A 15,632-nucleotide genomic window follows, 5' to 3' on the forward strand; every position below is an offset into this window, starting at 1 on the left:
TGATTTTTTTTTTTTGTTTCAGCCCTGTTTGCTAGGAATTTGTTTGGCCAGTTATGTTTTGAGGGAGAGATAACTGCCTGCTGCCTGAATTATACCCAGTGGGAAAGTTTTTTTCTAGGGAACAAAGTGCTATGTCACCGTACTGCATGGAAGTCGTTAGGGAGCTGGCCAGCTGGATGGAAGACGTCCAAAGCGCAGGACTTAGACATCATGACTTTGACAACACTGTATATGGTTAAATTTAGGCAACAAAACAGGCTAAAATAAAACGATGCAAAAAGAAAACAGAAGAATTTCTGTGCTGCCATATCTGCATGACTTTACTGAAATGTTCTCTCTGTGTGTGTGTGTGTGTGTGTGGGTGTGTGTGTGTGTGTGTGTGTGTGTGTGTGTGTGTGTTGTTTCAGGAGTCCGTTCCCAATCGGCGACAGGGTGACCTTCTGTGGGAAGAAGTGTGTGTGTCAGCAGTGCTCACACTCTCTGAACAGCGACAAGCCCGTCAAGGTCCACGGACCAAGCTGTAAGGAAACAAACACAGACACACACAGACACACACACACACACACACACACACACACTTCTAAGTGTGTGCCACACCAATACATGCAGACACATGAAATCTTAAACTGAGCAAATGTTATGTTTCTGTAATGTGTGGTGTGTTATGGGTGATCTACCATGAGCTGTGTCGTTATTCAGAATTATTGCCTGAAATTCTGGAGCAATGCAGTACAGGCTAAAATAGAAACTGAATTGGTTCTTCATATTACCATCGGCCTTGGAGCACTGGATTGTGGGAATCTATGGGCCCTAGAGAGCACATTAGTCTTTGACCATGCCTGTGATGCTAATAATAAGTAAAACTTGTTGTTCTACATAAACAGGAACACAGTAATCACGTCTCTAATCGTCAGCTTACTGGCTTTTTTTGTGCGTCTTCCGCTGCACCTGATGGTCTTCATCAGCAAATGGAACTAGTTTTTCTCCTTTTCTAACAAGTACGAGAAACAGCTTAAAGAAACAGCCCTATACATTTTAGGTGAGTTACATGAAGAGACCCAAAACCAGTTTTAGTCCGTCTCTCAATAGTTGTTGTTTCCCCACCCCTTTTTTTTCACTCTCAGCCCCAAGGCCATTTGTTCCTTCCAAACATTTGACTCTTTAAAAATGAGTCATAAATCTTTCATCCTTTTTAAAACAGTTAAAACAAGTAATTAGCAGCCGGGCGCTACCGTTTTTATCAAACATTACCAAAACAGGAGTAAATAGTGCATTTTGTGCGGACTATTTTCAGGCGCGGATTAGTAGACAACTGGTGCTCTGGTCAGTATCTACGGCAGCAGGACAGGGTGTTTTGCGAGTGAGTCAGAATAAACTGCAGCACCCAAAATGGTAATTGAAGCATCATGTCACCCTGTGCAACACTGTGGCTCAGTGATGGGTTTGTAATCATTTTTGACACCAGTGGAGCTCAGATGAATAAGACGCAGTATATCAGGCTTTGGCCAACCTTCTCCTTTAATATAGATTAGTGTTATAGCATCAGGCGGCTACACTACAGCTAAAAATAACACACACTCTCTGGCCAGTTAGAATCAAGAAATGTCTGTGGCCGTGGCTCTGATGTAGTCGACTGATATTTAATTGAAATTAGTCTTTACTTCCTGATTCATCCAGTATGTAAGTTGGCGTTGTTCCCCCACAGGTGAAAAACACCAAAAGAGTTGTACCATCCACCCACTGAACGCTGCAAAACACAGCCACCTTCCCTGCAGCTACACACACACACACACACACACACACACACACAAACACACACACAGACACAGAAGGTGGCCCGCTGCTCCAGGTAGTCTTGTGGCCTGGTTCTGGTAGCTCCATCTGGCGAAGGCAGTGTGACTATCACAACAGGATAGAGAGGGATGACGAGGAGAAAGAGAAGGAGAAAAGGAGTGATGAGAGAGGATGGCAGAGCAGAGAGGCAAGGACAGAGAGGAAGGATGATGAATGGAAAAAATGTTGAAGCTGCTCTTATCTTAATTGTGTGTTCTCTCATCACTGCATTTCCTCCTCCTCTCCTCTCCTCCTCTCCTCTCCTCCTCTCTTCCTTTCCTCTCCTCTCCTCTCCTCTCCTCTCCTCTCCTCCTCTCCTCCTCTCCTNACACACACACACACACACACACACACACACACACACACACACACACACAAACACACACACAGACACAGAAGGTGGCCCGCTGCTCCAGGTAGTCTTGTGGCCTGGTTCTGGTAGCTCCATCTGGCGAAGGCAGTGTGACTATCACAACAGGATAGAGAGGGATGACGAGGAGAAAGAGAAGGAGAAAAGGAGTGATGAGAGAGGATGGCAGAGCAGAGAGGCAAGGACAGAGAGGAAGGATGATGAATGGAAAAAATGTTGAAGCTGCTCTTATCTTAATTGTGTGTTCTCTCATCACTGCATTTCCTCCTCCTCTCCTCTCCTCCTCTCCTCTCCTCCTCTCTTCCTTTCCTCTCCTCTCCTCTCCTCTCCTCTCCTCTCCTCCTCTCCTCTCCTCCAGACTGTGCAGGCTGTGGCGAGGAGATCAAACAGGGTCAGTCTCTGCTGGCTCTGGAGAGACAGTGGCACGTCAGTTGTTTTAAATGCCGAACGTGCGGCTGTGCGCTCACTGGAGAGTACATCAGCAAGTAGGTGGCTTGATTCCCCCCCCTCCCTGTCTGTACATTTTTAAGCGAATATCAAAGATTTCCTCGAGATATCCACATCCTCTCTTTTGAAAAGCTAAAATCGCTGCTTGTGTGTGGGCTGGTAAATCTGAAGCCTCACAATAATGATAATGAACTTGCTTAAAACTCCTTCAGTATTTGTTCAACTGGTAGTGTCAGTGAAATATCGTGTGATACTTGAGGAATCTGTTGTTTTTGCTCCAGCTGATTGAGGATAAAAGACAGTGGCCAGGAGGTAGATTCCAACTGACTACAGTTTCCTCTCTGTCTCTGGCAGGGATGGGAAACCTTACTGTGAGACCGACTACCACACACAGTTTGGGATCAGGTGTGAGGGCTGTAACAGGTACATCAGCGGCAGAGTCCTTGAAGTGAGTGCATTTGTCCATATTCATAGACATGTGTGGTTTATGTGACGGTCTATGCTTAAGACAGATGGGAACGAGAGGAAGAGACAAGTGTGGGTTTTTTGTGCATGTATGAAAAAAAGTGTGTGTCTGCCTATAAAAAGCTGCAAAAAAACAAACCCGCAGCTGTCCCTCTTTAAATGACTGAAGTGTTGACTGGTGGCAAAGCAGCTTTGGAAAACCAACAAAGCAACGCTCTCTCATCTCCTCTACCCTATTCATTCCTTTCTTATCACGCCTCTCCCCATTCTTCACTCCTCATTGTTTTTCTCTATTTCTTATCGCCACTCTGTCCTCGTTTCCTCATTTGTGTCATCTGCTCTCTCTGCCTTATTTATTTTTTCTTGCATCTTCCTTTCCTTTCCTTTCTTTTCCACCCTTTCTTCTCCTCCAGGCTGGAGGGAAGCATTACCACCCCACCTGTGCCAGGTGTGCCCGCTGTCACATGATGTTCCTGGAAGGAGAGGAGATGTACCTCACAGGTGAGGGAAAACAATATATATATATATACAGTATATATACACTATATTTAAAACTGACAGAGTAGATTTTTTGTTTTGTGAATAGACTGTGGGCACACAAAGGTGCTTCTGCAGTGTTGTACAGCTAACAGGCATAAAAATAGACTTGTATCATCTATTGAATTAGCCGTTCCCTCCAAGTATCCAGATGGCCCGAGTGTTTCCACTGCATCTGTGGAAGAGTGTGCGTGTGTGTGCGTGTGCGTGTGCGTGTGAGACGGCGAGTCAGAGAGAACTAGGATACAGCCACCTGATAAATGGCTGCTTTTAACAAGTACCGCTATATAAGTTATTGATCTCACATGTAACACTCATTACTACTCTCAAAGACACACACACACACACACACACCTTCCCCCATCTGATGTTTTCTTGATACACACAAAGGCTGGAGTCAATTACCTCTCAACCTTCGCCCCTGCTGCTGTGTCCATTATTCTGCGCCACCACTGACAGAATTAATCTAAATGAAAGCGGCCGACCGCCCGAGGTTTAAATTGTTTTCTCTTTTAATTAAAGTTAATAAGCTCAATCATGGATTGAAATACAGGTTGATGTGAGGACACTTGTGAGGTTACTCAGCCAAATGTCCCACACATCAGATTCACGATCATCTATTTTGCATTAGCAGTTATGTTTAGGAAGAAATGTGCTGTGATATCAGCTGAAATGTTTCTATAGAACTGCATGTAATATGCAAAAATATGATAAAATGGATTTATTAAGTTACAGTGCAATAAAAAAGTGTGATGGTCACATGGAAATAAAAACAACATGTTGAGATTGGGGTGGTGGATGGTGCATAGACATTTGCCTTTAATCTTTGAGTCCTATTTTTACATCCTGTCTCATGTCAGTGTTAATCGTCAGTGAAATTAAATTATTCAACCGTGACCCTTGTCTTTCCTTGACCTTAGTCCTAACCACACTTTTGGTTACACACTGTACATATTCTGTGTATTGTACGAATAACCAGTTCAAACTGTTGGTTGTGAATACGTTTGCACATAGATATGATTTAAACATGAAGAAAAATGAGCAGCACTTCCGTGACAACATGAAGTTAATGCAGATTAGAACATACTGTACTGTACAGGCCACACCTGAAAATAAATCTGACCTGTAGGCATGAAGGTGGAATTGAAGAAGAAATTCAAATAGTACCACTAAAGGAAGCGCAGCACCCTGAGCTGTAGGTGTATAAAGACATTTTGTGTAACACAGATAACTTGGCCCGACTGGGCTGAATCCAGATTAAATGTGCAGCTACTGTACCGTCACACGTGGCTGACACACACTGTGTCCCAGAGTCGCCACACAGGTTGACACCTCCTGTTTCACCTCATTGACATTCCGCTGCTGCGCTCACAGCCGCCACTAAAACCAAGCATTTGCATATTGTACTTGAAGTCTTTGTGTGTGTGTGTGTGTGTGTGTGTGTGTGTGTGTGTGTGTGTGTGTGTGTGTGTGTGTGTGTGTGTTCATTCTAATCTGTAAATACATGTGAGCGACATCCTCGGTGTATCTACTTGAATACATGTTTGCACATTTGTGTGTCTGCATGTGAAAGCAGGTGTGTGTGTGTGTGTGTGTGTGTGTGTGTGTGTGTGTGTGTGTGTGTGTGTGTGTGTGTGCGCGCTGAGCTCCAGTGAGATGCCCCAAGGTTACATTCCCTCCTTTTGATGACTTCAGACATGTAGGAGGGCTGAGCAATCACCCTCGTGAGACACACTCAATTACGACACACACACATACACACACACACAAGGCGTGCACACACACTCTTGCAATCAATTTCATGATGCATGTCCGGAATAAAAAGTGGTGTATGTGCGTGTGCGTGCGTGTGTGTGTGTGTGTGTGTGTGTTGGAGAAGGGAGTGGAAATTAGGAACTGAATGAACAGATTGATGTAAATAGTTTGATCATCGTCTCATCAATCAACAATCAACGGAGTGAAGATTCAGTGTGGAGGTACTTCACCTCCTGTTCACTGATTTCAAACACCTCCACTATGTTCTCAATGACTTTGACAGAACTCAGGCTGCAGGTCTTGGCAGGTGTTGTTGCTCAGGTGGTGCAGATGTTGAATCTCATACCTTATTCTTGCAGGGTTACAGCTGATGATATGCAAAAAAAAAAAAAAACATGATTTCAGTTGGAATGGTCTTTTTTACATTTAATCTTCACTGGAAAAAATACAGAAATGATGTGGATGTGATTCTTGCTGGAGCTTGTACCAAACAAGCATGTTACTTTATGTCTGTAAAATATGATTTGTAGGCCGGGGCGTCTCTGTAGCCCCAGAACGCTTCGTTTATGGTATGTTGCGGCACATTTTACCTTTATCAAATAACTTGCAGCTCCGACGATTTGGATATTGCACCTGGCCGTATTGCTTTTTCAGTAATAGTTCACCTCTAACTGCAGCTAGAAATTACGACCATTTGTGATTAAACTACTGTATCCTTTTTTTAATGGCCTGCTACAAGTTACCAGAGTCCAAACTGACATAAGATTTTTCCATTTTAGCAGCTCTAACCAGCAATTAAGCAAATATACATTGACTGGTTTCAGGCTTATTAAGATTTACATGCCATCAAACCCGTTGAGGAAAGGAGCCAGCCCTGTGGTCAAAAATATATTATAAGCCAAAAAAACAGTGTCTGTATCATTTCGTTAGAGTGAAGAACATTTATTTGGTTCTTAATTTGACAGTTGAAACTTTCGGTTGCATCTCTGACTACAGTTGACTGATTAGCTGCGCCAAAGAAGATTTTTCTGCTTTCATTTTATTTTTTATTTTTTTTCTATTGAAAAGTATGAAGTGCACTCACGCGCTCGTCAATGATTCACTCACCTTCCCCTCTTTTTTTACTTTCTCAACAAATACTCAGTATAAAACATGAAGGCCAGCGGACACACAGCACGTATCTGAATGGAAACATCAGCCTTGCTGCTGTTTCTCATGGCAGCATGATTCAGCAAAAAGCAAAAAAAAAAACACCTGAGGCCATTTAAATATCTGCAGCTTTATAGCATGTAGCATTAGAATTTCAAATAGCGTGAGCACAGATGTCAGTACTGTTTCGCTAGATTTACACTGGCCGCCTTCTTCCTCTCTTTTGAATATCACCGGTCAAGATAAGAAGGTCAGTTCGGTCGATCGATTAACCTCGTTTTGCATAAAGTTAAGACGAGGAGAAAAATAAAAGTCTGCCTAAAAATAGCTAAACATAGCAACACTTTCCTGTGTGAGCATGTAGGGGAAAAAATAAAAGACAGAGGCACTCAGGAGTAACATCTGAAGGATTATCTTGTGTCAAATTTTAGTCAGCTAATTTTCTCAGAACTGATTTCGTCTCTGTGTTTTGGATCGAGCTCCGTTCCTCTGCGCCATTTAGATTCTCCTCATCCGGGAGATAAAAGATCCCAAGTCCAAGGCCATACATCTGTTCGGCAGCAAAGATGAGGAGCGTGGGCAGGACGGGGGCGCACTGAATCACCACGCATGGTTTCTGTCTACAGTATTGATTTCGTGCGCGGGTGTGCGTGTGAGTGTGTGTGGTTGTTTGCGTGTGTGTATCCTACTTCTTTTTGCCCCTCTCTCTCTCTCTCTCTCTCTCTCTCTCTCTCTCTGTGTGGTGTGCAGGTCAGATTTATGGTGTTGATAGTGGTTGTATATTAGAGTCATGATCAGCTAACTGGCTGGCCTGCATTGCCCCAGGGCCTGAGAAAATGATACAGAGTCAGCGAGTGTGTGTGTGTGTGTGTGTTCACAGCGGATATATTAGCGTCATTATCACTATCAGATCCACATGCATATAACATCCTGACATTAGTGGTTTACTGTTATGAATAAGATCTACTATAATAGCCTTCATTCATCCCCTCTGTGCTCGTCTGCTCTACACTTTCCTCCTCCTCTCCTTCCTCCTCCTCTCCTTTGACTTTGACTTTGTTCTTTCCTTTTCCTCTGTTCTGTCTCTTCTCTCTCAGGACACCTCCTTCATTCCTCTTTTGACCTCTTGTTCTGGATTAATTCAATTCAGTGAAAGTCAGAAAGCGCCTTCTGCAAAGCGTGATGTTGCTAACGCAGTCCTTCTCTTTATCATGCTTGTGCACAGACTATATTGCCAAATTATAAAAGAATAAAATAATAAAATAATACAGAATGAGTAATATTGTACTTGTACTGCATGAACATATGCTCTGTCTTGCCTGTCTCTTTCTTTCTTGCTCTCTGTCTCTCTCTTACACAATGACCGAGGATTTAGGCTTGATTTTTCACCCGAGTCATTTGTGTCATTCAGCATAAAGAAAAGCAGCTCTCTCTCTCTCTCTCTTCCTCTCTCATCTCTCTCTCTCTCTCTCTCGACCCTCGACACTAGATCAAAAGTGAGGGGATCATCAAAGTCAGGAGGATTCATTATCTTATGGCCGTGAATGTTTGCACAAAACTGCACTGCAATCCATCCAGTAGTCGTTGAGATATTTCAGTCTGGACCAAAGTGCCGGACAGACTGACATTATCATCCCCAGAGCCGCGCTGCTGCATGGCTAAATATTCTCTTTGTCTCCGTCTTCCTCTTTGTTTATCTGTGTTGGGAGACCAGAAGACTTACATCCTCTATCCTCAGACCAGACACACCGCCTCCACAGGGTTTACACCCTGCCTCCCGTGTGTGTGTGTGTGTGTGTGTGTGTGTGTGTGTGTGTGTGTGTGTTTTGTTGATTGATGTTGATGCACTTGAGAAAGGCTGATCTGCTCTTCATAGGATCCCATAAAACTGTGACTGCTGCCCACACGCAATAAACAAAGTCGACTGAGCTAAAATCATGTATTTGTGTGTGTGTGTGTGTGTGTGTGTGTGTGTGTGTGTGTGTGTGTGTGTCCAGGTTCAGAGGTTTGGCACCCCATGTGTAAAGAAGCAGCTCGGCTGGAGAGAAAACTGAGGGTGAGTGATACTAAAATACCAGCCGCCCCCGCCTCCTCTCTCTGTTTCTGTTTCTGTCCTCTGTGTTCCTCCTCGTCTCTCTGTGCCTCATATTTTCATTCTTGGTTTACAAGCTACGTGACATTGTTCTTTGCATTTTAAGAAACAAACTAAAACAAAGCAGCCGTCAGTATTGTTTTAAAGAAAGGTTTTCTGTCTCTACTTTTTTTTTTTACCTTGCCCTTCACTAATAAAATGCTTAAAAATGAGATGTTATGCATTTGATACCATTTGATATATTTTACAATATCACAGTTTACACAGGAGAGACAGAAGAGTTTCCAAACTAGTCTTGTAGCTTTATTTGGCAGAGCCTTAGAAATAGTCTTGTTTTCAAAAAAGCATTTTATTGAAATATTTATAAGGGCTGTACTTTTGGCAGCTGTCTGCCAGCAAGACAGTGTTGTCATGAAAATGCAAAGAATTCGATGTGGGTTCATCACATGTTGTTGCCGGTTCACACCTGGATTTGGAAAAATGCATTGTGTATTAACCAGGAGACAAACTGCTGTTTAGTGATAATTATAACAATTAATTAATGAGTTAGTAATTACAAAAAAGAAAAAACTGTCTATTACAGTCTTTGTCTCATTGGTTATCTTATCTGCTTGTCATTATCATCTTTGTATTGAAAGTGACGTTATTTACCCAGTGGCATTAGCAGGCAGGAGGTCTTATTGTAATTCATGTCAGTATAGTTCTAGTTACACTGTAAAAGTGTAAAAAAAATAAATTAGGCAACCACCTGCAAAGTCTTTGAGTTTAACTTCAGGCCCAGCCAATTGTTCTATATTATTGTCTATGTTAATTTTACCAAACTTACTTATTGCTCGTGTTGCTTTTACTTATTGCTGTAAGTTTGGCACAAAGGTTTTATTAATAAGAGCTGACTCTTTTCCAGTAAAGTACTTTTTTTTTGCCAGTAAAGTAGTTTTCAGTTTTTAATTTCAATTGCACATTTAGTCAACACAGGCCTACTGTGAAACCTCTGAAGTGGCTCCACAACTTAAATACACAAGTTAGCAGACACACTTTGTAGTGAAGTTATCAGGACTCACACACTTTCACTGAAGTCCGAGACTGACTCGCTCTCAACTAAAATTTGTACTTTAAATGGTGCAAAGCTATATTTCTAAATAAGTCTGAACAACTTATAATCTTTGTTTATGCCAAAGAATATACAGTAAGTTTGTGTTTTTGCAGTGAATCCAATAAAAAATAAATATTAAAGAAAGATCATTATAGCAACTTGCTGTTGCTTAGAGATGAGATTTTTATACTATGTCAAATCAGTGATAGTGTCAGACGTACTTAATTGTGTAACATTGTGGATGATGTTTTTATTATCATTATCATTTCTTCAAGCTGTTGTATCTGACCTTTTGACCTCGAGCTTGATCTGACGTTTGTCCCACCAGCTGAGACGTACCTCTGAGACGGCGTCCATTTCTCCTCCAGGCTCCTCGCCTCTCCTCGGATCTCCTCACCGGCTCATCTGTGTGAGTAGCTGTCGTCACCATGGTAACGGCAACACCGCCATAGTTATGCCCCTCGGCTGTCACTGTCATAGCCATCAATCAGATATAACCGACAGAGACAGAACCTCGGATTTCCCTGAAAGCTCATTCTGTCTGCGCTGTCTGTCTCTGAGCAGAGTTTCACATCTGTCTGTCTGTCTGTCTGTCTGTCTGTCTGTCTGTCTGTCTGTCTGTCTGTCTGTCTGTCTGTCCACTTCGCTATTAATACTGGGGTGTCTGCAGCGCTTTACAATGTATTATGAGTAATAATAATACATTTAATTTTAAGGCCTTTAATTACAGCTGTACCATCATACTCAAAGTTAAAAGGTGTAAACAAAAATAGAAAGTCTTTATACAGGAAACTGGTCTTAAAATGTATTTACATTGTCATCAAACGGGCCTTCATTGTGTGTATGTGTGTCTTGTCTCCCAATATGTCTGTCATCACACCTCTTTGGATTTTGTCTCCCTTGGTTCCTTCCTGTGTTTGTGTCCAGTTTTCTGTTTATGACGCAGTTTCCTTTAACTCTCTCTCTCCCTCTCTCTCTCGCAGTCCAAGGCTGACGGTGATGTTTTGGACTATAAGCAGCTGGCGGCTCTGCCCAGGGTCAAAGCCATATATGACATCCAGCGGCCTGACATCATCCCTTATCAGGCCGACCATGCGCACACACACCTCACAGACGACGCTCTTGAGCGATACAGCTGTGGACAGGTACAAACACATATACACAAACACACAAACACACAATCAATACGACAGTAGCGGCACTGGGTGATTCTGAGTCTGACAAAAATCAGATAAAAATGACGTTCACTATAACTCTCGCCTATAATAATCAATAATGAGAGATATTTTTCACTCCCCCTCTTCTCCAGTCATTGAGCTCCTTATCGCCGTACTCTCATGTAAGTACTCCACCCTCTTCACCTCTCTATCCAATGGATGACATGACACGTGTTATGCAAAGAGCAGGGAAGGATGTAACACGTGCTTCTGTATTTAATCAATCGATCATAACTCTTAACATTTAAAAACAGTGAAGTTGACTGTGATGGATCAACTACCTGTAGCAAGGATCAGCACTGATACTGAGCTGAGCAGATAGTGAGATGCTGGTAGATGTAGTTTTTAACCTTCAGACAGAACCATGCTAGCTGCTCTTGTCCCACAGTTTCTAGTGACTCTGCTTAACTAAGCTAACTTCCTGCTGGCTATAGCTTCATATTTATTGCACAGACATGAGCATGATATTGATCTTCTCATCTAACCTTTAGAATTAGTGTATTTCCCAAAATGTCAAATCTTCCTTCATAGTTAAAGAGGCTATAACTCTCAAAAGAAAACACTGTGGTTCTTTTGCACTCACAGTTTGCACTCTTTCATCTAAACTGGTTATAACATTCACACTGACCACATATCCTGCATACGTGTGTGTGTGTGTGTGTGTGTGTGTGTGTGTCTGTGTGTGTGAAAGCAGGTGTATGTGCGCTAAGAGGATTGCTAGCAGCACATGCACAATATAGAATATTAAACAGTTCTGGAAGTGATTAAAATTGTGTTTTGGAAGGACCCTGTGTTGTCTAATGAACTGCATTTAGTAGATGAAAATAGACAGCCTCTCCCTCTTTCTCCCTCTCTCTCTCTCCCTCTCTCTCGCTCTCTCCAGGATGTTTTGGACGGCGTGGAGCTGAGAACGAGGCGTTCCTCCAGCTCAGCCTTCACCGACTCCCCTGCACACAGCCGCCACGGAGGATCCCCACTGCATTATTATCTCCCCGGTAATGCGCCCACTCAACCGAAGACACACATTCACACATACAGTGCATACGTGGAAAACATGAGGTCCTTAACTGGCAAGATGCACTAGCTCTATGTGTGGGTGCAGCAGGGTGTCATGTCCCGCTTTGGAGCCTCAGAATTCCCAGCAGCACCCTCAAAAAACACAGAACACACCCAAACACACCCATATGTAGTTCTTCAGCTTATACACGAGTCGGTCTCTCTGTCAGCAGCCTGTCTGTCTTTCTGCTCGCCGACGTTTTGTGCCTCATGCTTTGGTTTCTCTCACTGTGATTGGCTGCGCTGACTGCAGGCAGTGAGAGTGGCAGGAGTTCACCCTATTACAGTCAGCCAGAGCCCAGGTGTGCTACACCCACCACCACCCTCCAAGCCCCCAAGCATTTCCATGTGCCAGGTAGGCCGTCATCCGTGACGCCGATACTAACCCGAACCTCCCCGCGTCAGACCGAAACCAACTCACCCTCCGAATATTCACTGTCCCTGCACCTTGTATGTCGTCATCGTAGACACAGCTAAGACTCTAGACTAATCATTAATCATCTTCCAAACCCCACCTATTGTCATGATTTGATGTCACGCCAAAACAAACACCCTAACTCACATCCTGACCCACGACCAGCGTGAACTTTCCATCTGACTTTGATGATTTCACATTTTTATTGGCTTTATTATACGAGCTGAGGCAATTAGTCAGTTGCAGGAAAATTACTCAACAATGATATTGATTATTATTAATTTTAAGATGCCAAAACGTTTGCTGGTTCTAGGTTATTAATTATGAGGATTTGCTGCTCATAAAATATCCTTTGCTTTTTAACTGAATATTTACTTATTGTACAGCCTGAATTCTAATTATGATAACTGAGAAATTCATTGGTCATGAAAATGATCGTGAGATATTTTAATGAGGTCTTCACAAACATAAAAATGTGCAGTAGTTATCCTCTCCTCGGTGTTCTCCAGCGGGGAGTCTCTGTGTGTAATTGATCTTACTGATCTGGAGCTTTTGAGCCCTTTAATCTAACAGCTAATACTGGTTCATTTTATTTAAACACTCCATCAACCGTCCACTTTATCAACTTAATGCTTCCCTCCTCCCCGAAAGTTTCACTCTGTCTTTGTTCCCTTCACTTTACTTTCCCCCTGCAAACCGTGCATTTGGTTCCCCTCCATCATTCCCTCCTCCCGCCTTCAGTCCATTTCTCACTGCATGTTCCCTCTCTGCGATTCTTCTGAGGCTGTTATTCCTTGCCAGCCCTGCGACAGCACTCCCCTCATGCTTTTCAGCACGGAGCAAAATATATTAGGTGGATGCTTTTATCCCGCGTGCCTTACAGTATCATGAGTGTGTACAAATTTAATGTGGTTGGCCCGTTGGGAGTCAAACCTCCCAACTTCGTAGGCTTGGTGGCTCGCTCTGTGCAGAATTTGGAAGCATTTTTTACTGTTTTTCTTCTTTAATATGTTGTTGCTTTATTGCAGGTTACAACGTAACGTTTTAATTTTCTGTAATATGTTGTTGTGGTGCGCTTTCAGCACTCAAAGCTGAATGATTATACAGAATACACCAAATGAGAGCTGCAAGGCGCCATGTGCTCCCCGTCGTTTCTAAGTTTCTCCCTCTCCTCCACTTTATCTTTCCCTTTGCCTCTTCATCCAGCCCTCTCTCTCCACCCTTCAACTGCTCTCCTTCCTCTCTTTTATTCCTGTGCCATCTGCTGCTCTTTCCTGTAATAAGCCTGTGAATCGGCATTAATCAGCCTCTCTGCACGTCGCTCAGGTTGTCTGGATGCACGACGCCGCCTCCACCATAGCAGTTTATTACTTGTGCTGTCAGTTTTATGGTTAAGAAGACGGTAAATGTACACAACTAATTTGGTGGGACGCAGATTACGCCCATCCCCTCTCCTCTCCTCTCCTCTCCTCTCCTCTCCTCTCAGTCTCCTTCCCTCCTCCTTCTTTTATCTTTCTGCCACTAACTCTCTCCTTTTGCTTCTGTTCTCAGCTTCTGAGGAAACCAACATCTACAGGAAACCCCCCATCTATAAGAGACATGGTTAGTCGATTCCTCAAACTGCTGCGTGCTTTATATATATCTTTTGACAGGCTGTCCACCTGTCAGCCAGTTGGGTGCTGCGTACATTGTCAATGTGTCCTTACTATGAAATGTGCTTCTGCTTGTCTGACTTAATCAATCAGAAAAGATCTGAGCTAAAGCTGAAATATACTTTCTCTCCGTCTAACATCTGGTGCTTCTGATGACATTCAGGCCTTCTCTCCGGCTTGTATGAAAAGGGAGCAGTCAGAGAAGGGGAAAGCATTTTTCTCTACGATCCCGTGTAGGTTTGGTTGCAGGCTCCGTCGCAGAGTTTATGGAGGGCAACTGGATCGTTTGAACAGAAGACCAGATGGTCCAGGTTTAAATAATCATCTCAGATTCTGCTTTTTGACTTTCTGTCTACTGCAGAAGGTCCTAACATGTAGAGCTGAACGGATTGGCCATCATCAATTTTGATAAGCAATTCATTGTTTTAGTAATTTACTAAGAACGAATTCTCCTGGAATGTGTTCTATCATTTAATATCACATATGTTGGTCAGACAAAATAAGCCATTTGTCACCGTCTCTTTCCATTGATTAATTGGGGGAAAAAAAAACAACAACACATGACTGTTATGACAAGGGAGGCACATCCTTATTCAGTCATCCGCTGTAACATTACTGATCCACATTAATACAGTTTCTCTGTCAGTGACATTATGAAAGTCAGTGTTTCTGCTGCTGTATCAGCTACATTCATTCAGTCACAGCGGGCCACAGGAATCCCTGGCTCCATATTCAGTTTTGGAAAATAAGATGACTTCATCTGATCATAAAAGAGAAGAGGTTTGATCTTTCGGTCCCTAATTATGACTGTGACATTCACCAGACATCACGTCCTTTATTATCCGTAGTGTGAATAAAAGTTTGATAAGGCTAATTTGGCAAAACTAAGATAAGATAAGATACGATTCGATAAGATAAACGAAGCTCAACTAAACTAAACTAAAGAAGTATGGACTATGGATGTGCAGCTTGATAGTTTTGGTCACATCAGAAGTGAGATTACAGATTCAGTGGGTGATTCAAGAGGTGATGTAAAACTGAGAGAGGCAGTGCCAAATACTGCGAGTGTGTGGGCGATCCATCAGCACTCTGATGGCAGGTCCGACAGACTTACAGTTCCTCAGAAACACCTCTGGATGATTTACGCCGAGCAACAAAGTGCTGACAAACCTCTCTCTCTCTCCCTCTTTCTCTCTCTCTCTCTCTCTCTCTCTCTCTCCCTCTCCCTCCACGGTCTGAGGAGGCAATCTGTGATCTGGTCTGTGTGCACGAATTTAGATTTACAGCATGAATCACTTACGGAGCAGTTTTCATATTAGTGCGCCATAATCAGGCGTATATACTGGTTATTTAGTGTCCCGGTGTATGTCATAGTCAAACCTGGGTGCACCTCAAATACACAAAGCTTTTCAGAGCTCCTCAAGGACGTGTTTGGTTCTACTACCAGAAGTGACAACTGAGAACAATAGTGGAGAATAAAAATCCATGTTATCTGCTTGATGTTTTTTCCTCTGGTGCATTTCATCAGGGTGTACATAAGGTCGCCTTAGC

The 15,632-nt window shown here is 42.9% G+C and overlaps 1 protein-coding gene across 1 annotated transcript in view; it reads left to right on the forward strand.

Annotated features, from left to right (window-relative positions):
* LOC111217107 (actin-binding LIM protein 3-like) overlaps positions 1–15,632 on the forward strand; it is a gene marked incomplete at its 5' end in the record, with an annotated part of 37,146 nt that overhangs the window by 11,878 nt on the left and 9,636 nt on the right. Inside the window, 11 exons of the mRNA XM_022738825.1 lie at positions 408–520; positions 2,562–2,688; positions 3,005–3,098; positions 3,529–3,616; positions 8,554–8,612; positions 10,070–10,150; positions 10,725–10,886; positions 11,051–11,080; positions 11,842–11,953; positions 12,268–12,369; positions 13,981–14,031. Coding sequence (XP_022594546.1) covers positions 408–520; positions 2,562–2,688; positions 3,005–3,098; positions 3,529–3,616; positions 8,554–8,612; positions 10,070–10,150; positions 10,725–10,886; positions 11,051–11,080; positions 11,842–11,953; positions 12,268–12,369; positions 13,981–14,031 — 1,019 coding nt within the window. The remainder of the gene's footprint in view (positions 1–407; positions 521–2,561; positions 2,689–3,004; positions 3,099–3,528; positions 3,617–8,553; positions 8,613–10,069; positions 10,151–10,724; positions 10,887–11,050; positions 11,081–11,841; positions 11,954–12,267; positions 12,370–13,980; positions 14,032–15,632) is intronic.

The sequence above is a fragment of the Seriola dumerili genome, unplaced genomic scaffold (genome assembly GCF_002260705.1).
Source record: "Seriola dumerili isolate Sdu_G_001 unplaced genomic scaffold, Sdu_1.0 BDQW01000040.1, whole genome shotgun sequence".
Classification (NCBI taxonomy): Eukaryota; Metazoa; Chordata; class Actinopteri; order Carangiformes; family Carangidae; genus Seriola; species Seriola dumerili.